This window comes from Papaver somniferum, chromosome 3 (assembly GCF_003573695.1).
Source record: "Papaver somniferum cultivar HN1 chromosome 3, ASM357369v1, whole genome shotgun sequence".
Lineage (NCBI taxonomy): Eukaryota > Viridiplantae > Streptophyta > Magnoliopsida > Ranunculales > Papaveraceae > Papaver > Papaver somniferum.
In genome coordinates this window covers 124,776,474-124,799,751 of record NC_039360.1, presented here as the reverse complement: position 1 = coordinate 124,799,751, position 23,278 = coordinate 124,776,474, and the positions used below count along the sequence as shown (strand labels likewise).

At 36.4% G+C, this 23,278-nt stretch overlaps 2 protein-coding genes across 3 annotated transcripts; one reads left to right on the top strand and one right to left on the bottom strand.

The window, feature by feature from the left end:
- Positions 1 to 10,311: 10,311 nt before the first annotated feature.
- On the top strand, positions 10,312 to 11,337 carry LOC113357277 (histone H2AX-like). Its single transcript, XM_026600636.1, has 2 exons — positions 10,312 to 10,614; positions 10,959 to 11,337. The coding sequence occupies exons 1-2, from the start codon at positions 10,411 to 10,413 to the stop codon at positions 11,178 to 11,180; spliced, it is 426 nt and encodes a 141-aa protein (XP_026456421.1). The 5' UTR covers positions 10,312 to 10,410; the 3' UTR covers positions 11,181 to 11,337.
- An 80-nt stretch (positions 11,338 to 11,417) lies between these two features.
- LOC113357276 lies at positions 11,418 to 15,307 on the bottom strand. 2 transcript variants are annotated; one of them, XM_026600634.1, is made up of 7 exons: positions 14,843 to 15,300; positions 13,654 to 13,782; positions 13,076 to 13,165; positions 12,260 to 12,400; positions 12,124 to 12,180; positions 11,855 to 11,881; positions 11,418 to 11,719 (listed from the first exon to the last, which is right to left on the bottom strand). In XM_026600634.1, the coding sequence occupies exons 1-7, from the start codon at positions 15,074 to 15,076 to the stop codon at positions 11,423 to 11,425; spliced, it is 975 nt and encodes a 324-aa protein (XP_026456419.1). In that variant the 5' UTR covers positions 15,077 to 15,300; the 3' UTR covers positions 11,418 to 11,422. The 2 variants fall into 2 exon arrangements, with proteins under 2 accessions (XP_026456419.1, XP_026456420.1); XM_026600635.1 differs by having other exon boundaries at positions 11,434 to 11,688; positions 14,843 to 15,307.
- Positions 15,308 to 23,278: the final 7,971 nt, after the last annotated feature.

Sequence of the window (23,278 nt, the reverse complement as noted above, 5' to 3'; positions counted from 1 at the left end):
GGCTTGCAGGCAGGGCAGCAACAACAAGGGTCAAGTTCTTACAACCCAGCATCTTGGCAAGCTCAGCAGCAAGGTTAAGAAAGGTCTAGCAACAGGCAACAGTTAGCTAGCTAGCTAGCAAAGGATAGCCAGCAACAAGACCTGCACCAGCAAACAAATGCAGAGAACAGCAAACAAAGGTAGAACACAACAAAATCAAAATTCAAAAAAAACAACAACAACGCCGCTAACCGAGTCCCCGGCAACGGCGCCAAAAACTTGATAGTCCCCGGCAACGGCGCCAAAAACTTGGCAGGCCTGGAAAAGGGTATAGAAAATTATCCCCGGCAGCGGCGCCAAAAACTTGGTGGGATTTTGAAAGAACCTACAAACTGACCTGCAAGTGCACAGGATCAATTGTAGTTAGTGATGGGAAGAAAAGGTTTGTCCACATGGACTTGGAGGGAGCTATTGAAGTTTTCTAGCTAGTCTGAGCTAGTAACAGGCAGTGAAGTTAAGAGATAAAGCAATGAAGTAAAGCAATGAAACATGAATAAGATGGTGTTTACAGGGGCAGTGAAAATGGTATTTACAGAAGCAATAAAAATGAAGCAAAGAGAAAGACCAAGGCAGTGAGCCAAGGGCAGGGACAGAGAGCAAATAACCAAAGGCAGTGAAAGAGAAGGAAACAAAGATGAGGTAAAATACTAAAGAACACTAGGGATTTGAATCCACCATCTAACCTATCTAGGCAGTGTTACTTGTGAACTAAAATCTTGTCCCTAATGGACCTAGGTTAAGGTTCAAGCCTGCCTATGGTCCAGGGCTGCATTAGTGGAAGATAATTAGCTTAATTCACTAGCATCACCCCTAGCATTGAGTGTCTGTTTAAGGCACACTCAATCACAGGTGATGTTTGATCCCTAAACTTCATTACTTCCCTATTTCAGTTAAATGTGGATGGTTAAGTCCCTAAATTCTCTAGTTCACCCCTAGCATTGAGTGTCTTCTTACAGCACACTCAATCACAGGTGACTTCGATCACCAAGAACACTAACATCCTAATTCAATTATACCTACAAGAGTGTTCACTAAGATTTTGCTACCCAACAAGGTCTTCAGGCTTCATCTAAGCCCCAACTGATGATCTAGAACATGTTGACAGTAATTGATGACATGATAAACATAAAGAGTAATTGAAATTGCAAGTGGAACATGAACATAAAACAAAGCATCAAATTGAACTAAAACATTAACAGAAATTATGACCCTTGAGGCACTGGCTAGTTCAGTCCTCTTGGGTGACACTGGCTATTCCAGCATGTCCTCAACACTAATCCCACACCCATATTTATACCCAATACCCAATTAGGGTTTACAATAAAAATCCCCAAATTTCTCCAATGACAGTACAGTTAGGGTTTGGTAAATTCTTACCTAATTTGATGTAGCAACATCAAATTAAACTCGACCCATGCTTTGTAATTGCTCCCTGACCTCTTCTCATGCGCCAATTGCAACTCTAGGTTACCTAATTCATCAGTTTTTCACGCCTAGGGATTCAGGCAGAGAAGCGTGAAAAAGTGAGAAAATAGGGAACTAGAGGGCTAGGGGGGAGATGGGTTTTGGTTGTTGGGTGATAGGGTGATGATGGTGGAGGTGTGGTGGTGGCAGTGAGTTGGTGGCAGAGGTGGAGAAGGTGGTGGCGACATGGTGTCTCTGCAGAGGGAGAGGTGGTTTTGCAGCAGGGTAAGGTGGAGGAGATGGGTTCGATAGAATGGGAGAAGGGTCTGTTTGTTTGGGGTGTAGGTGCTCGGTCGCTAGGGTGTGAGGCGGGTCCATCAAGAGATGATGTTTCGTGAGATGGGCCGTGGGATGTGAAGCTGGTAGGTGGATCGGATGGTTCCTCCTGATGAGGTTGGTAGCGACCGTCAGATTTTTTGATACAACGAAGTTAACGGCTCTAGATGGGGTTAGGTGTTGTAGTGTAAGGCGGAGATATCAAACGTTGATGAACAGCAAGGGAGCGACCGTTGGATTCAACTACCATCTAATCTGAAGGCTTGGAATTTCAGCGCTGTGGTGCTTGGCAGAGACTTCAGATTTTGATGCTCTATGAAGGAGCGACCGTCGGATGCTTCTGAGAACTGATCTGATGGCTGAGAACGGAGGCGTTTTTGTGTGTAGAAAATGAGGTTGTGCGCACCATTCTTCGCGGCTTCCTTGCGTGATTTCTCCCGGCTTTTCACTACTTTTCTGCTCTATTCCGCTCCGCAATTCATCCAGAATTTATTTATTACCTAAAAATGCAAAATTAATTAATAAAAATATTTATTCTTGAAAACAATGAAAATACAGAATATGGGATAAAATGTAGAATTAATGCGCAAAAGATGAGTTAAATGCCAACAAAAAGGGATAAATATATACAATATTTGGCACTCATCAGTTGCAACAAGTTTCAAATCATAATTTGTTTTAGAAAAAGTCAACTTTGAAAATCGTTGAAAAGTGTTAGAGCACTGCTCGGTCGAACTCGCAAGTTTTACTATCTCAAGCTTTTTGTCAGTGTTAGATGTACAAAACAATATATTTATTTCTAAAGGAAAGTTCGGAGTAGGATTTTATGGCAGTTGAGTATCAAACATCATTGAGTAACCTTGAAGATTGAAGATCAAATGAAGATATCTGGAGAACTTCATTGACAAAGAGGTATGTGAAGACTGAACCATCTTATTTACTCACGGCATTTGCCATTCTATCTTATGAAACTATGTCATATATAGTTTTACCAAATTTAATATTGCAAAGAAGAAATGTCGAGTCAACCTTGTCTTGATAAATCTCTCGAAATATGACTCAAGCAATGGATGTTCTAGATCCTTAACAATGTAGGTTAGGAACAATTTTTTGTTCATGAATGATTATTATTTCAAGTTTATCATTTGGAAATTCCCCAAGCAATTAATGGTATTTATTATCTATGGCGATTGGGAATATTTTGATTTTTCAAAGAGATTTTTCAGAACTTACTGATATTCTGGACATATAGTAGGTACGCATAACCAGTTCGCGTACCTCAATGATATGAGTTCCATAATGGGGTATGTATGCATACTGGGGTTTTGAGTTCGTGAATGGATAAGGGTACACATAACTGGTTTGCGTATCCCAACAACGTGATTTCACGGACTGGTCAACGGGTATGCATACACCTATCCATATATCCATAGTACATAACTAAGCATATGCTCATAAACTATTTTCACAAATAAGTTTGGCATTGCTGCAACTCTTATAAACACTTCTAAGAAAATTTTGTTCACTAAATCACTCTATGTTTGTGAATCACGGTTTACGTTTTGAGTTTTAATGAACGCGACTTATGCTTGAAAGTTTAAAAGGCATATTAGCCAGTATAAATAATCATTGTACATGGTTCCAGAAACCTGAAGCATAGTGTATATTATTCTGTGTGATTTGAATGCGGGATTCTCATATGCTTATATGAATTCCTAATGAGAATCTCATTTAAACTGAGAAAGTGTTTGCATGCATCTCAAGTTATCTTAGTTTGAATCCAAAACTACCTAGAGCTTTGAAGATCTATAAATAGGGAGACTCTTAATCTCTAACACTTTTATATCCTAGTTGCTTGTTAGAGTCGTCCTTTAAAAATCTAGGCTTCCTCTGAGTAACATAATTAGGTTAGACTTAAAGACTTCACTTAGGGATTCATGAATCCAAATCAGACCATCATTTACCTGATAGTTATTTTATATTGATCTTGTTATTATTGATCGTTGAAGTTTTTCATTATCTCCAATCAGTTATGAGATAGGTAGAAATCACAAAGTCCTTTTCGTCTCATACTTTTTGATTTTCAAGATAGATATCTAAACTCTTTTTTGATTTTGTTAGAGCATTGCTCGGCCGAACCCACCAAGCGTTGGTATGTCAAGTTTGGTTATCATATTTTAGTGAACCAAAACTCATTTAAAGAGTCGTTTGATTATTTACTAGAGTCAACTTCGTATAGGTTAGCTAGAAAGTTATTAGGATATGAGACTTACTAGTATTACTCGAAGACTTGAAGAATGTGAAGAAGTAAAGAGCTACATCGACGACATCATCCTTCCTCTTGATGTTAGTAATATTTTGACTTGAACTGTTTTATTCCTAACGTATCTTTCAAGTCGTGTTATATTGAAAACATAACTGCGAAGCTGTGAATGATTATACTAGAATTGAACCGTGTCTGTACTGGGTTCCGTAGAATATTCCGTGGTAGGTAAAAAGAAACTTGTGTGTCGGCATGGTTTTTTTGGTTGAAAGCTATGCCAGATTGCATTTCAAAATGAGGGATATTGTTGGCCGGCATGGATGTAGTATGAATACAAAACCGGGAATGCTGCTGCCAGCATTGTATTCAAACTACGTCCATGCCGGCACCGAGCTATTTCAGCTGCAAAAATGGTGGATTCAAAGAAAAAAAATCAAATTTTCAAGACGTTGACACCTTTACCTAAGTATTAGGAGCGCTTGTATGTTGAACTAGTTTACTCTCTTGGGTTGTTTCTTCACGAAACACTTCATGCTCATTAAAATGATGATCCAAGGGTGTTGGTTCCACAAATACTTGCAATTGTGAGTTGCTGTCATTAGCAGAAGATTGAATATATGCTCCTTGTTGTAGTTGAGCTAAAGATTCAACATTAATTCTCTCTTCACAATCATCCTCTATTTTCACCAAAAAAAAAAAATCTCATTCAAATTTTTTCCGTCCTTCTACTCTCACTTCACCCACCCAAATATAAATAAAAATACACACTAATCATTTATCAAATAATCTTATGATTTTCCTAATTATAATTAACCACTAAACCTGATTAGTGAGCGGTAGATTAGGAATTAGATAAAATACCTAGATAAGGGGTGACCCTGATTTGATATTTAAATCCAGTTTTTGTCCTTTTCCTCTATCCCCCAGTTAGTTTTAGTATCCCAAAATTGCGCGTTCTTTATCATTTGAAAATTACCCAAGTACTGATATTTATTATCTGTGGCGATTGGGAATGTCTTTAATTGTTTAATTGTTTAATAATACTCTGGACACATGGTAGGTACGCATACCTAGTACGCGTACCCTAGTGATATGAGTTCCAGAATATGGTAGGTACGTATCCCAAGTACGCGTATCTTAAGGTTTTGAGTTAAGAGGGAGGTACATACCCAGTGCGCATACCCTAACATACCGAGTTCCCTGACTGGTCCATAGGTATGCATACCCCTATATCTATACACCTACTACAAAACTAAGCAGATGTTCAAAAACCATATTCACAAATACGTTAGGCATTGATACAACTTTCATAAAAATTTCTAAGAAAAATTTGTTAACTGAATAACTCTGTGTTTGTGAATCATGGTTTAAGTCTTCAGTGTTAATGAATACGACTTATGTTTGAAATTTCAAAGGCATATTTGCCAATACGAACAATCATTGTACACGGTTCCAAAACCCTTGACCATAGTGTATATTCTTCTATATAATTTCAAGGCAGACTTGATCTCACATGCTTCCATGAATTCTTAATAAAAATTTCATGTAAACTGAAAAAGTGTTTGCTTGAATGTTAAGTTGTCTTAGCTTAAATTTAAAGCTACCTAGATTCGTGAAAATCTATAAATAGAGAGACTCGTGCGACATGACGTCTTAATCAATGACACTTCAGTGTCCTAGTTTCTTTCTAGGGTCATCCTATAAAAACTTAGGTTTCCTCTGAAACACAATTAGGTTACGACTTAAATACTTCACTTAGGTATTCGTGAAGCCATATGAGACTATCTTTTACCTGATAACTCTTATATTCTAATCTTGTTTCTATTAAACGTTGAGGTTTTCGTGATCTCCGATCATAAACGAGAAAGATAGAATTCACAAATGTTTTTTCATCTCATATTATGTGATTTCTCAAGATAAATGTCTAAACTCATTTTTGATTTGTTTGGATTATTGTTGAGAGGTGGTTAGTAAACCATGCTTCTCATCTAATTAGTGCAAGTGTTCCAGATTCGTGAGGTTTGTTAGAATTTGTCTATTCCAAACAGATTTACAAACATAGATCGAAAGGAAAATCAAATGGCTTATCTGTTAGAGGAAGATTGGTATGAAAAGCCTTCAATTAGGTTGAAGAAACTCTTAGATTATAAAGGACGTCAGCTAAGGGAAAAAATTGCGTAGATCCTTGCGAGGTTCAAGAGACGTAAGGAGCACGACTGCAACTGAATTTCTTGGAGGGTTGATTTGGTTTTAAATACATTCCAATCCGAAGTCTGATATTTTGCTAGTATCTATACGGCTTAATGTAGTTTGGTGTTCAAAGCTGGACGAGGTCACATGGTTTTTTTGCATGTGCAATTTTCCTTGATAACAAAACTTCTCGTATCTTGTGTATTTTCCTATTATACATTATATTGTTTTATAATTGAAATGACGAGGGTACTAAGTACACCACAATATTTTTGATATCAACCCATGCGAAAAATACCTTCCGTGATTTAATATAGACAAAAACTGTCAAGAACATAGTAACCACAAGGTATACACTTGTTTTATAGAATAGGTATCAGAACTGAACCTAACTATAGGGATCAACCCAAGTATTTTGATTAACGTGTACGTGAACTTACATTATTATAACTAAATCGATAATTATAATGTATGAAGTAAAGTAAAAGCACAGAACAAGTTCCAATGTAAGCTTGGTATATAAAAGACATCATCAATGGTGAAAACACCATCTTCAATGATAAAACGAAGCCCATTCACACATAATTGACCCATACTGAATAAGTTCCAATGTAAGCTTGGTATATAAAAGACATCATGAATACAATGATGTGAATTATCTGCTAAAGCAATGAGAACTTTACCTTTGCCTAGAATAGGAACCTTGGCTTTGTTTCTGAGGTTCACTAATCCACGAACAGATTCATCAAGATGGGAAATTAACTCCTAAGTTCCACACATATGATTACTGCAAGCGGAATCTAAAAACCATGTATTGTTGCTGCCATCGTCTTCTTGTGAAACACTGCAAACAAAGAAAAACTTTTCTGGTTCCTCAATCTCCACAAAGTTTGCCTGCTCTGTCTTCTTTTTCGAATTTTTAAACCAACAATTATAGTTGTAGTGTCCAGGTTTTCCACAATGATAGCATTCTTTGGACTTATCTTTCTTGTGTGTAGAGTCATTTTTGCTTGGACTTGATGACGTTCCTTTGCTAGAGCTTCCCTTATCGGTGATAACGACCTTTCTTTTCAAAGCATGTTCTGACGAACTTGTCTTTCTTGGCTTCATCCTGAACTCATAAGAAGACAATGAACCCTCTAATCCCTCAATGGTTAGAGTAGACATATTTTTTCCTTCTTCTATTGCAGCAACAACATGATAGAAATTTTATGTTAATGATCTCATGATCTTTTCAACTACACGAGGATCAACTAACTACTCACCATTAACCCTTAATTGATTCACAACAACTTGAACTCGAGAAAAATATTCAGAAATCGATTCAGATTCATTCATGGATAAAGTTTCGAATTTACCCCGTAAGGTTCGCAACCTTACACTTTTCACCTTGTCATCACGTTTATAAGCTTTTTGCAAGATGTCCCATGCTTGCTTAGATGTTTTTACAGCTGAAATCTTTTCAAATACTGCATCATCCAAGGTTTGGTGTATGAAGTATAACGCTTTCTTGTCCTTCTTTCTGTTCTCTCTCAAATCATCCCTCTGGGCTTGAGGAAGAGCTGCACCAACTTCAGGATCATCTACATCGAAGAATACAGACTCCACAATCTCTGTAATCTCCTGAAAACCAAACAAGACTTTCATCTGGATGCTCCATCGATCGTAATTCTTTCCACTGAACTGTGGAACCTGACGCTGTAATGATTCCTTCATTGTAGCTTTTTATCAAACACCTAATCTGCAAAACTATTAACAACGGAAACTTTAATGATCGAGCACTATCTCTGATACCAGATGTAGGATCTAACAACTGTTAGTCTACCTTAGGGATGGTCATTTGCCCCACCCAAACCCATCCCCGTGGGTATCCGCCCCGTTTGGGTAGGGTTTTACCCGCACATATGGGGATGGGGTCGGGTATGGGTAATACCCGAAACCTAAGCTACAGGGATGAGATTCAAGGTCCCCGCCCCATACCCGCCCCTTTGCTTCCATATTATAAGGGTTTCAACTTTGATACAAGAATTTGTATCGAATTTTATGCTTTTACCACTTAGTCGAGTTTTCTTACATTTGTTATATTCTTGATAGTTCTTGTATATTCATCACTTTCGTTTCTTTGTTGTGATCAAACACATTCTTTGATCGTTCTTGTATCGAAAGGACAAAGTAGAAAAACTAAGAAGTCATTTAAAGATTCTTTTGTTCACCTTAAGATGAATTTCTGAATTTAAAATTTTAAAATGCATTATTCTTATGTCATTATTTTTGTGTGCTTCATATTTAAGTTTTGATTATAAATAAATTTATGTATTAACTCTGTGTTACGGGTAAACCATGGAAAACCCGCCCCAAACGGGTATTCCCCATACCCGCCCCGCCCCAATTCATGTGGATAACGGGGCGGTTATGGGTATTTTTTTAACGAACGGGACAGTGACTTGGATTGGCATACTCGCCCCTTGACCATCCCTAATCTACCTGCAATCACAACTGGTAGTGAAGAAGAAATCAAATATTTTATTGATACTTAAACTTCAGTTCTATGGAATACTTAGAACAACACCTATTTATAGATGTTCACAGATGAACTAACCCGTAGAAAACTAGCCAGTAAGGGTAACAAACCAAAAGAAATACTGCTAAGTAAACTCCTAAATACTTGGTATAACAAATGAACAAATACTGTGACCTATTCAATACAAAACACAGAAAGATAAACTTATACTATGTTTGAGCTTAATTCCAACAAGAACCTTAATCAGTTCAAGAAAATTTGTCAAGAAGACTAATCGATTATTTTTTCTTTTCAAAAAATTCTTAGAAATTCTTAAAATGAGTTTCATTTTTTTAAATTTCCAACTACTTTATGATCTAAGCACTATAATTTGACAACAAATTTTCACTTTTCGCAAGGAATTTTACAATGAAATTTCTTCTTTCATGTTATACATCTAGGTTCAACTTGAATGGCTGATCTTGATTTAATTTTAGTGCATGATATTGATTCAAATTATTATTCTTATTAAAGATAGAGCAAATAAATTAGTGCTAATTAAAATTAAAATGACTTGATTCCCAAAACTATAACTGGTTCGGTTCACTTCAGGCCCTTACACCTACTGGGCGTATTGCCTTGGGGCCATAGTCTGGACCCACAAACCACCTAAGAGCGTCCACAGTGGTGCGAGTATAACCAAAGACCAAAGACTAAAAAAAAGACTAAATTTGGGTTTAGTCCGTCATGTGGCGTAGTGGGAAAAGAGTATATTTGATCGCGCGTTGATAAACATTACGCCTGGGATCAGGCGTTGATAAAGATAACGCCCGAGTGGGGCGTTGGTAAAGATAACACGCGAGTGGGGCGTTGGTATAGTATACGCTTCAGAAACAAAAAAAAAAAAAAGAAAGAAAAAAATGGGGCGGAGGTATAAAGCCCGCCCCATGCAAGTTTCATAAATTGTGAAAGTGGGGCGTTAAGTATATGAACGCCCCATTTCGCGCGTTGTCTTACCAACGCCCCATCGGGCGTACATTATATCAACGTCCCGTTTCAGGCGTACATTATATCAAAGCCCCTTGTGTAGCGGACATTATATCAACGCCCGATGAATGGCGGAGATTATATCAACGCCCGATGTGTAGCGAAGATTATATCAATGCCCGACTATATTTGGATTTGGTCTTGATTGCAGACCAAATTTGGTCTGGATTTTACTCTTTGATCAAATTTTGATCGATGGTCCGTCCCGCCAGCCCACTCGACTAAAAATTTGGGTTTACTCGTCAATTGCAGTTGCTCTAAAGAAGCACCCTGGAGAAATAGTTGACCGGGAAGATAGTTAGCCCAAAACGATTTAATTTCTCCCGAAAAACCCGGTTAGTCCGTTTTTAAAACTACAGCCGCGAAAACCCAAAAAATATCGAAAACCCAAAATTTCAAAAACTTTTCGTTTCCCGCAAAAACCAAATTAACATGCCACGTCGTCGATCCGCATGATAGGAAATAAACCAATGAGGAACGAGATGCATCCTCTATATAAACCAAGCTCTCATTTCTCAAAACATCTCATTCACAATCTCTCCTCTCTCTCAAGAATCTCCAAATCTCTTTTACAGTTCTCATAAATTAGGGTTAGGGTTTCAGTTTAATTTTCAAAGAAGAAGATTCCAAGATGAGTTCTCCAGCAACAAAATCAACCAAAGGAGGAAGAGGAAAGCCAAAAGCAACAAAATCAGTAACAAGATCTTCAAAAGCTGGTCTACAATTCCCTGTTGGTAGAATCGCTAGGTTTCTGAAAGCTGGTAAATATGCTGAACGTGTTGGTGGTGGTGCTCCTGTTTACCTCGCCGCCGTGCTTGAATACCTCGCTGCTGAGGTAACGATTCTACGCTCTTTAACTTCTATTTTGATTGTTTTACTTCTGGTTTTGAAGCGATTTCTGAAATGGGTTTTTTGTTTTATGTTGATTTCTGAAATGAGTTTTTATTTTAACAAATTTTCTGATAATCCTTGTTTTCAATGGTTTTGCGTTGGTTTTGATTGTTTTTCTTTTCTTTTGTAGATCTGACTTTTGATTTTGAAACGATATCTGAAATGGATTTTCTCTTTTATGTTGATTTCTAAAATGGGTTTTTATTTTATTTTCTGATAATTCTTGTTTTTAGTGGTTTTGCGCTGGATGTGTTTGATATAATGACTGAAGGATTGTTTTTGTTTTAGGTTTTGGAATTAGCTGGAAATGCTGCAAGAGATAACAAGAAGAATAGGATTGTACCAAGACACATCCAACTTGCAGTTAGGAATGATGAAGAGTTGAGTAAGCTATTGGGTGCTGTTACTATTGCTAATGGAGGTGTTCTACCTAATATTCATCAGAATCTGTTGCCAAAGAAGGCTGGGAAAGGGAAGGGTGAAGTCGGTTCTGCTTCTCAAGAATTTTAGAGTGTTGGGTCTATGTGTTTTTATTTTGTCATTTTATGATGTTATTGAATCAGTTTCAGAAGATGTTAGTAGATTTTAGTTTAGGGTTTATGAATCTTGTCAAGTTTATGTAATTACATCCATCCGTATCAATATATGCAAGTTTCAGTTCTTCCAATTTGTGTATTTTCAATGTTATCTTCTATTTTAAAACCCAATGTTTGAAAGAAATGAAGGCAAAACAATTGTAGAATCAACTGCACCTAAATTTCACTTCCAACCAAGGAACTTTCAATTGTATCAATACAGAAGCCAATAGATTTTCCAGAAGACATTGCAGCAGCTAGTTTTAGTATTGCACTGTAATGCCGACTTAACATTGAAAGAGTATTCAGTACAGACCATTTAATTTGGGCATCTGTTTCAGCCCTTGTGAAACCTAAAGATTGGAATAATGTTTCAATCTGTTCCACATCGTTAAAGCTTCCTTCAGAGTATCCGAATGAAAGGCACTCTGCTGTCAATCCTCCTAATGCCACACATGATAACCTGTTATAATTCTGCAGGGAAAAATATGTTATAAGACTGAATGCTTTACAAGTAGTTTGTATTTGTAGGTTGTCGTCTTTTGAAGGAGTAGATGGACAGCACTCATAAGCAGAGCTATTGAAAGACAATAGGGGCATGTAACTCACCCTAGATGACACCTGAACTCGATTTTCCTGCAATGTACATAAGCACAAGTAAGCGAGTTGAAGTTTTATAAATAATTGCTTCGACTTGCTCATATGAATAAACTGATGGTCTGGTATAGGCAACTGACTCATTGATACATACCCAGAGTTTCAATTTAAAATACAAACATGAGGGTTTAGGCTAAAGCTCAAAATCCTTCTGCAAAGGACAATGAACAACAAGAAAACCAATCTAGATGAGCTTTTATCTCTTAAAAAAATTTTCTCACCATTGGGGATACTTTTCCAGCATCCCTTTTATCCTTCAAAGATGTCATCCTTCTAACCTGATGCAAGATGAAGATGATAGTCATGTTGCAATTGATACCATGGTCAAAACTAAAAAAAAGAGTAAGATAAACTTACACTGCTAAGAAACTCAAACCCGATAAAGTCTACTCGACCTCCAACTAATTCATTGTTCCGCATAGCTTCCAAACTTGGTATTGTATATCTTTTTGGAAGTACTCCAAGTAAGTAAGCAGTCAGGAAATGACCAGCTTCATGCTGCAGAAAAGTTAGTTCTAGATAAATGATCTTTATGCTGCATCAATGAACAGAAATACAGAAGTAGCATGACAAAAGTTCAGATGTATGGAAAACTTAATCCTGTAAGGGGTATGCTGATTAAGAAATTTCACATAGGAATAAGGAGTACGCATGTAAGATGAAGGTACACGTGTTTGTAAGAAATTTGACCATGATCTATGCCAAATTTAAATGTTGGGTTGAAAGTTGTTACAACCTCCATCCATGTCATTTCAAATTCCCCTAACTCTCATGTTTACTGCAGCAGCCTCAGCGTTTATTCTAGAAGCCTAAACCGTTTTAGCTAGAATCACATGTACCGAAGCAATTTACAAGAGATTAAAAAGGATCTGGTCCACAAAGATCAGCATGATACCTTTGCACTAACTCGAGAATATTCACTGGTTAACATTGGATCCCAAGAGTGTCCATCTCATTGTTTTCAAAAATGTCCGAACATCCATAAGATAATCAAGAACCTGTTTCCCCAGAAGCAAATAGTGACAAAGATTTGGCGTTTGTGGCATGTTTGGACTCTCAATAGTAGTGCGGTTACTCTTTTATATTTCTTGTCAACAATTTTTAGTGTTGTATATGTCTTTGTCTACAAAGGCGCGGTGAATTGGTACTGTAAGAACAGTAATGCATCCTTACTTGCGTGCACATTCTATGGTAATCTTCACAGGGAACATCATCCACGATGTCAAGCTTCATACCTTCCTCCTCTAGTCGTTCAAGGGACTCCTAAAAATCAATATTTTTCGTTAAACCATCAATGGCTGATAATAAATACCAAATATAAATAACTTCTAGTAGAATCTGAAAGCAGCAAATCTATACAAGGAAGTGCATAGTCGAAGAAGTGACAGAACTCTCCTATTCAAAGATAGAAATGGTAGTTTGTGTCTGGACACTTAAGTATGTTCCAGGGAGACCGATGAGGAATAGTATTTCTACCATGACTTTGATACTCACTCTCATTGCAAGAGTGACATCATTTTATTAAAGAACCATAGCTGTCAAGTCGTTACTCAACTCATTCCTAATTACCATATCAATATTGGGTACTCCTCACATATAAATAAGTTTCTTGGATTTCCATCTTGGCAGCCTTCTTTATTTGCCTCATCATTTTCACAACACCAAGTTGCAGTTGCATAAAAATCTTTGCATGACTACCAACAAGGAAACTGGATATAGAGAAACAATCATACAAGAGAAAAGGAATCTACCGATGGAAGTGCAGCAAGGCGAAGACTTATATTTATAGACTTCAGAATTGACTTCATCACTGGTTGAAGTGTTGAAATCTCCGTTTCACTCAGATTCAGTTCATCCAGGCTGTATCGTCTTAGAGGTACCTACAAAAATAAGTAATTCATTACACATTTTTAAGCATAAGAGTTTCTATTATTTGACACTTCTAGATCTGAAATTACCAAGTAGCGTAATCAGGAGTTTTAGGAGATACCCATAAAACAAAGCACTTCTCATTCCATAAAAATCTTAAAGAAAATTGATCAATGACTCGTGCAAACAAGTCACGATGCTAACGAAAACTTAAAAGCGGCACAATTGTGAAATCCATAGAAATCATTACATTTTAACTGAGATAAGATATCAAAAGTAACTTTCTTCTTGACATTTTCCCACTATCTGCTAGTTTAGCAAGTTATGTTCTTTCCCCAAAAAATATTAAGGTAACTCTGAAGTTTTAAAGAAGGCTACACCTGCACATACCATCTCCAACACCTGCTGTACAGTATGCTCTAGGGTCTAGGAAAAAAACACAAATTTCTAAAGTTTCTTTCGAACACTACCTATTCAGATTGAAACGGCTCTTCACGTTGAAGAGAAAGATTTCAGAGACATAATAATCCAGGCATTGTCTAGGAAAATAGGGACAATAATGTTTACAGGTGACGCTGGCATAACTAGTTGGACTGTTGGAGAAATGGCATAATGTTTACAGGTGGCCTAGATATTTTGATCGGATAAGAAACAGTCCCCGGCATGTTTCTAGTGGTGCATACATGAAGCAAAATCCTACCCACTTTTATTACATAACTAATTGGACTGTTGGAGACTTGACAATTGACAATGATGTCGGTCATTCATAAAGCAATCCTCTCAACAATTCCACTTACAATACAAAGTCTGTATATAAAAACTAAACAGTGTAGTTATCTATATGTGGAGCTCTTTTACCCCATCTTTTCAATCTTTCTTTTATTGTCCTTCCTAATTCAATTCACAAATTCTTAAAGCAACTCCGATTTTTTTGGAACTTCATACCGACAATTAATCATACACAGCATTCTTAACAAAAATGAGCACTCAAGAAACCAGTTCAACAAAAACCAAATATCCAATTTCCAATTCTAAAGAACAGAATAAAACAAAACAAATGAACATTGGAACCTGTTTAGCTCCACCGAAACCGCGTAAACCCCCGGGCTTCCCTTGCAATTGCTTAACAAGAGAAAGTGCAGTTTTAGTATTCCCTTTAGCCAATTCATTGTCTACTTTCCTTAGCACTCGAAGACGCATTGCCCCAGGTTCTTTCCGTTCAGAACATACTACAGGTACAAGAACTCCAAATTCCGGTCTAACAGGCATACACACACCAGTGCTGTAGTATAAAGAAAAACCCATTTTCACTTTGTGCCCCAGAATCAAGAAATTTGTACTACCTGAAACTTCAGTTTATAAACAATCAAAAAGTTTGGACTTTTTTGTTTGTTGGCTGTTGTGGGTAAAACCTGAAGTGGTTCTTAACCATACAAACTTCAGACATAAAAGGATAACATATAAACAATTGAATTGGAGTTGTTGAAATTAAGGAATATAAGATATAATTCTAATGAGTTCTGTATTTAAATCAGAAATGGTATTATGTATATCATTTCATAATTAGGGTTTCTTAAACAAGATTAGCTTTTCTTCTGATTAGGACGGAGTATACCCCACCTGGTCTACCGGGGGGTGTTGCATCATCCATCATGTAGCAGATAACCAATGCTGTGATGCCATCGAATGGCGTACACCCACTGTTGTGCATTCATGTAAGGGCCTACTGGCACGGTTTAAGCAACCAAGTTCCAGGTTCTAACTTCTATCAACAAGATATTCAATTGATGTATTCTGATGTCACCAGACAGTTCTCAATTCTCGGGTAAGAGGGGTGACTCGGGCGATTAAATCGGTTTTAACTCGGTTCTCAATTCTCTGCAAAATCTTTCGTCTTCTTCCTCTTTATTTCTTGTATGCATTAATTGTCGATTTCTGAATTTACCATGTGATTTCTGAATAGTTTTCTTTTTCGATAATCTCGAATTGATCTGTCTTTTTATCTTTTAATGCTTTTGATATAAATTGATCTTAAATCGATGAATTGCAGGTAGTGCTTTTCAGTGATCCCTCTGCCAAAGGTTTCTGTCTTTAAATGTTGGTCCCAGTCTCGGTAAGGTTGATTAATGGTTGTTGTTGATACAAAGACAAACAAACTATTTTGATTTACACAAAAGATTCTGGAAAATATCGATGAAGGAAGAATATTGTTTTCTCCGTCAAGATTTAACAATTTAGAAAATCTCAAAGGGCTTGAAAGTTGGTGAATTTCTTCTGATAAACTCTACACATAGCAAAGAAAAATCATCCAGAACTAGTATAAATCTACTTCGACTTCGCTGTTTTCTAATCATCACACTCCTTGCTCTAACTAATCTCTCAATCAATATGTCGGATTACGCCTCTTATGGGGATGTTTCTGAACTCATTGGAAAAATCAATTCAACAAATTTGGGAGAAAATGATGATGTTAGGAGAGTCATACGTTATCCTCACATCAAACTTAGCAAAGAAATCAAGCAATGGGAAAAAAGTTTAATTGGGAAAGTCATGGTTGAAAACCCAATTTCAATAGGCAAAGTGGAGTATGAAGCAACTATGGCACGGGGGCATGGTCATTTTCAAGTCAGACAGAGAGCTACAAATGTTTTCACTTTCAAATTCTATGAATGGAAGGAGTATAATGATGTCCTTGTTGGTGGCCCATGGAATTTTGATGGTTACCTGGTTGTCTTGAAGGAATGGAATCCAACAATTGATCACATAAATGTGGATTTCAACATTCAACAATTCTGGATTGATATCAAGAAGCCGCCTCCTGAATTTCTGAATGCAGAAGTTGCAAATCAAATTGCTGGCATTATGGGAAGAGTTATCAAACTTGGCCCAGAGGATGGAAATCCATTGGACACAAACTGTGTAAGTGCTCTAATTGAATTTAACATTAATAATCTCATGCTGAGAGGTATCTTAACTGAGAATGCTGCTAAATATACTCAATGGATTCCTATTTATTTTCAAAAGCAACCTAGAAAGCTCTGCCTAGCTTGTTTGATTGCTAATCATGTAGAAGGAGACTGCGAAGAAAAGGCTAATCATGTTCAAATCATTGGAGGATACATCTTTAAGTTTGGAGAAGATTATGGAGAAGTTATCCATCCAAGAACCAATAATCCATACTATGGAATTGGAGAAGAAATTCACATCTCTCTTAAAAAGAGTAACAAAAGAAGAAACAACTCAAACATGCCTTTCATCATTCCAGAGGATGGCCATAAAGTCTCCACCATCTACACTGACAACAAAAATGAAGCTGAACCTTCAACTGCTAGAAGGGGAAAAAGATATAGAGAACATGGCTCTTATTCTCAAGCAAGCAATGACAGTTATCAAGAAGAGCAAGAAGTTCAGAATGAGATTCAGGAATGGGGGGAACAAGAAAGTAAGATGTACTACAACCAACTATACAACAATGCAACTGGAGACTGGGACTATCCAGTTCAGCAACAGACAGAACAAGGAAACCGACATAGGGATCAGGTTTTTTCTTACATCAACTCTTCTAAAGTTTTTGCTTTGAATTACTCTTTTTCTTTCAATTCCAGAATTTTCCTTTTTAAATTTCTTAATCCTATCTTCAGAAATAACATCATAGTTGTTTAGCATATCACTGATTTCAATCTTAACAACAAGATTTGCATGCTAAATTTCCCTGGTCATCCTGAATTCTTTATCCTTAACTACAATCAATCTAACATAATCATGAAGATCTTTGCTTGGAATGTCCAAGGTATAGGCAATAAAAACACTAGACAGCATCTTAGAGACTGCATATACAATTATAACCCTGGCATTATCTTCCTTTATGAGACCAAAAACAAGGCAGAAAAAACTATAAACTTCTTAATGCATTTGGGATATCCCAATATCAATTGTAAAAGTTTTATAGGAAGTTCAGGGAGAGTTGTTTTGCTTTGGAAGGATGGTTTAAGAATTGAAATATCTAGTTTTTCTAGTAATATGATGAATGTTATTGTCAATGCTAATGTTATAGATTGTAGCTAGTTTCTAACATTCATGTATGGGTTACATAAAAAGAGTGAGAGACAAAGTCAGTGGAATTTCTTACAAAAACTGGGAGAACATATGTCCATGCCATGGGTTATTTTGGGGGATCTTAACATTACTCTCCATACCTCAGAAAAGAAAAGCTTTTCTAGTCACCCTTCCCCCTCTTATCAGTTTGTTTGTGACACAATTGACTCTCATGGTTTAAGAGACATTCCATTCACAGGATCTCCATTCACTTGGTCCAACCAAAGAAACCCAAAACAAAATATTCAAACCAGAATAGACAGAGCTTTATCTAACCCAGATTGGTTCAACAAATTCCAAACTTCTATCATAAATAATCTTCTTCCCCATGGATCGGATCATGCACCAATTCTTCTCCATACCCCTGCTCTAGAAAACAAAATAAAAAGCCCAAGCAGATTTTATCAAGCGTGGCTGACAAACCCAACATGTAAAGAGGTTATTCAGAACAGTTGGCAGAAGAACAAGACAAGACAAGGCAAAAAGAATTTGGTGGAAAAACTGGAAACTACAACTGAAGCTCTCAAGGAGTGGAACCACAAGATCTTTGGTCATGTTAAAACATAGATAAAGAAAACACAGGGAAAACTTCAACAAGAAAAGGATGCCAGAGTCCAAGACAAGCTCCAGATCAAGCAACTAAAAGATCAACTAAATTCCTTGTACAAGAAAAGAGATCTAATCAGCTATCAACAATCAAGAGAGTATAAAATCAAATTTGAAAACAAAAATAATAAATATTTTCATTCAAGAGAAAATTACAGAAGGAAAATAAATAATATAGATACAATACAAGATAAAGATGGGAAATGGACTTCAACTAGAGAGGAACAAAACTTGATAAATGAGATCTATACCTCTTGAAATCATATTATTGATGAAGATATTATGCAGCTGATTGAACCATGTATAACGGAAGAAGAAAACAATCTCCTAATTCAAACTCCAACAGATGAAGAGATAAAAGAAGCAGTTTATTCTATAAATTCTTGTGCAGCTCTTGGACCAGATGGCTATCAAGCAGACTTCTATCAACAAGTGTGAGATATAGTCAAAGAAGAAGTTAATCAACTTATTAAAGATTTCTTCATCACAGATGAATTTCCTTCTAAAATAAATGATACATTTCAAGTGCTGATACCAAAGAAAGAAGTTGTCACTTAACCAGAAGAGCTGAGACCAATCAGTCTATGCAATATATCTTATAAAATCATAACCAAGATATTAGCAACAAGACTGAAGCCTTTACTTCACAAAATGATCTCTCCATGACAAGAAGCTTATGTTCCAGGAAGACATATACTAGACAATGTCATCATAGCACAAGAAATGGTCCATTTTATGAAGAAAACTGGAGCTTCTCAAGGAACTGTTGGAGTTAAACTAGACATGGACAAAGATTTTGATAGAATAGAGTGGGACTTCCTTATTCAAATTATGAAACAATTGGGATTTTCCTCAAGATGGTGTGATCTCATCAAGCACTTCATCCATATCTCTTCTTATAAATGGTTCACCTTCAGAAAGAATCTACCCATCCAGAGGACTAAGGCAGGGTGATTCCATCTCTCCATACTTATTCATATTATGCATGGAAGGCTTTAGTAGATTAATCACCAAGGCATCTCAAGAAAGATTGATACTTCCAATTAAACCAGCCAAGTCTAAGGATTGTCCACCCATCTCTCATATGTTCTTTGCAGATGATTGTATTCTCTTCACTAAAGATAGTAAGGAAGCTATCACAAACCTCAAACAAATTATCAAAAAGTTCACTTCTTCTTCAGGTCAGATGGTCAATTTGGGGAAGTCAAGCATTTTCTTAAGCAAGAATGTGACACCTCAAGAAGCCAAAGATATTTCTTCAATGTTACAGATGAAAGAAATTGAGCTCAAGGAAAGGTATTTGGGAATTAACTTTATTACTTACAGAAACAGAAATCAGAATGCAGATTATGCTGTGGAGAAAATGCAAAATATGCTCCAAGGTTGGCAGGGAAAGCTTGTTAGTCAGGCAAGAAGAACTACACAAATCCAATCCTCACTAAGTTCAGCTGCACAATATCAAATGAGTGTGTTTCTTCTTCCAGATAAGACTCATGATAGAATTAACATAATTCAAAGAAACTACTTCTGGAATAAGAAAAAGAAGAAGTACTTCTGCCAAATTTCTTGGATTTCTATGAGTAAACCAAAGAGGTGTGGAGGTCTGGGGTTCAAAGATTCAAAAAAGTACAACTTAACAATGCTTACTAAACTAGCTTGGAGGATGGTAACTAATCCAACAGAAAAATGGGCTCCATTTCTTAAGGCTTTATACTTCCCAAACAAAGATCCACTGGTGGATGATATCTCAAAAAGCTATAGCTCTTGGGTACAATATACAACATGGTCTCAAAATTGTTAAGCAACGTTACATATGGGAAATTGGTGATGGCAGATCAACTAAAGTATTTAAGCACAACTGGATAAGTAAACAAGATAAGTCATCTGATGTTCTTAATTCTCAAGATACTCATATTCAAGGAAGTGAAGAGCTAATGGTAGCTGACTCATGGATGAAGATTCAAAGAACTGGAATGTGAACCTTCTTAATCAAGTCTTCAATCAAAATCTGGTTCAAAAAATAAGATCCATTAGAATACCAAAAGAGGGTCAAGATAAGATAAAATGGTCTCTTAATAGATGTGGAAACTTCACTACCAAATCTGTTTACAAAGAGCTGAGCATCGACAAAAATCAACTACCACCAACACATAACATGACAGATCAAGACTGACTGAAACTGTGGCATATGAATATTCCCTACAAAATACAATGATTCTTATGGAAGTGCAGCCTTGATGTCTTGCCATTTAACAAGAAATTGGGCACCTACATAAGAGATATCAAGAGTACCTGTCCTATGTGTAACAAAGAAGAAGAAACAAGCTCTCATCTTCTACTAAACTGTGAATTTGCAGATGTAGTTTGGTTTGGAATGTCCTCAGCTCTTCACCACTCAAAGAACAATAGCCAGTCTCTTCAGCAGTGGATAAACTCCTGGTTTCCAAACAGAAACACTTTAGAAGCCACCAATCCTGATCTAACTAACACAACTGCTTGCATTCTGTGGCACTTGTGGAAAATCAGATGTGATAGAGTCTTCCAAAATAAAACCCATGATCCTAGAGAAGTAATCCAGAAAATTAAGTCTTATATTAAGGATAACATTACAACTAGAAGTAGCATAAGCAAAATAACTGTCAGGAAAAAAGAAAATTGGCAAAGACCACCTAGAGACTGGATTAAAATTAATATTGATGCCTCTATGATTTCTGATTTTTCTAAAGCTGGATTTGCTTTAATAATTCGAAATTGTACAGGAGGATTCATGGGGCAATGGCCTTCTCTTCAGTAGCCAGGGATGTGATGCAAGCTGAAGCTATGATTCTCTTGAAAGCTCTGCAGTGGATTAAAGTTCATAATCTTCAAAGATCATAGTTGAAGGTGATAATGTTTCCGTCATAAATGGTTGTAATGGTAATTTAGTTGGTGTTCCATGGGAAGATCATGATCTAATTTTAGAGTGTCAACATGTCTTTCGTGGATTGAGTCACTGTGTAGTGTCTTGTGAAATAATGGATCGCAACCATGCAGCAGACTTGCTTGCAAAACATGCGAGGAGGAGCATAAGATTGCAGTCTTGGTGGGAATCACCTCCTAACATCATCAGTGAAATCCTCAGTAGAGAAGGCATCATTTCTGCTCCAGAGTCAGTCTAGTTTTTAGTCAGTCTTTCCCGTTTTTCTTCAGTTGTTCTGTGTCTGTTGAGAGTCTGTGAGTGTTATGGTCTTTGGTTAGTCTGTAATACTCCTTTTTATTTCAATGAAACTTCCTTCTGCTCAAAAAAAAAAAAAAAAAAAAACTTCTAACAACAAAAAAAATCTTAAGGCTACACCAAAAGAGAAGACTTGCACTTTTGCACTCACTATGGATATAATAAATGCTTTTATCTATTTCCTATCCCCACTTTCTCTAAATTTCATCCAACTATCCAATTTAATTTTGTATAACTTATTTTATGTTAGGTAAACAAAAGAGCGAACCTCAAGAAAATTGAGTATTTCACGGAAAGGTTCGCTGACAGTCCAACTCTTTAAAAAGCTTACAACCATGTGCGCATTGGACTCAGTCTGACCCGCCGAGTTTTTAATTCCGGTTTCTTACTATTTTACCCTTCATAGTCGAGTCAGGTATAGTTCCATGGAGTTCAGTTAAGTAAACTTGTATCAAATCTTGCATGAAAAAGTTTTGTAGAGACTTAGAGTGCATGAAGTTGTTGTTGAAGTTGATGGCTGCTGGTGTTACATTCAAGATTATTTTCTTGCTGTTCTTCAACTCTTAATTATGCTTGGAATAATCAAGCTTTCACTTAACTGGTTAAGGTAATTCTTATCAACTGGTGAGTTGTGTGATTCTACTAGATGCATGATTTGATTAAACACTTTTCTAATATCGCTTCCATGAATTGAAATTGCTTTTCGCAGTTTACAGTTTATATCAATCTAGTTTTTTTTTAATGGAATTTGATGATCTAACTCCGCATTGATGTTGATATTGAATCATGGGTCAACTATATTTTATATCAATATTAGGGTTATCAATCCCAATGGTATGCCAATTGATAAGCTAAGGTTCACAATTTGAGAACCAGAATTCTTCGTGATGAAATTTGGGGCTTTCTTTGATATTTTATATGTAACTAATTGAGTAACTGGGAAGCTAGCGAAACTGAAAACTAGGGTATGAAAACATGTTTTGGTTGGCAGAACCCAACATTTTTAACTACAATATATACATCTGTTGAATCTCTTAGGGCAAATTTGTTAGTTTCAGAAATCATTTAATATTTTCGGAGTAGTATATGAATGCAGTAAACGCTCGTCATATTAAGAGTTGAGTACTCGAACCTTGTGAGATGTATTGTCTTACTTGCACGTAATTTTTGTTGTGTTCGATACCTTATGCTTTCTGATTAATTCATAACCTATTAATTTTATCTTCTTTTCTATAGTAATTTTGTTCTTAATTTGTACATGAACTTCATGGTCGCAATATGTCGTCGAGAAAATTCGTAAAATCTACAAGTGACTTCAGTGAGCCATAAATGAATTCTGATTTTTTGTAATTAATTATGAAGTATATCGACTTAAAAAGGTTAACATAATTTGTTTTAATGAATCTTAAAATCTAGATATACAATTCGTTTATTAGCTATGATCAAGAGTTAAATGCATAACTTAAAGTAAATAAAGAGAAGACATTGTTATTTACATGGACTTGGAATGCTTTCTTGTAACCTGTAAGTAAGGGAAGGTTACAGATTCAAAACTTCACTACTTGTTCAATAATTACTATCCAACTCAGGTT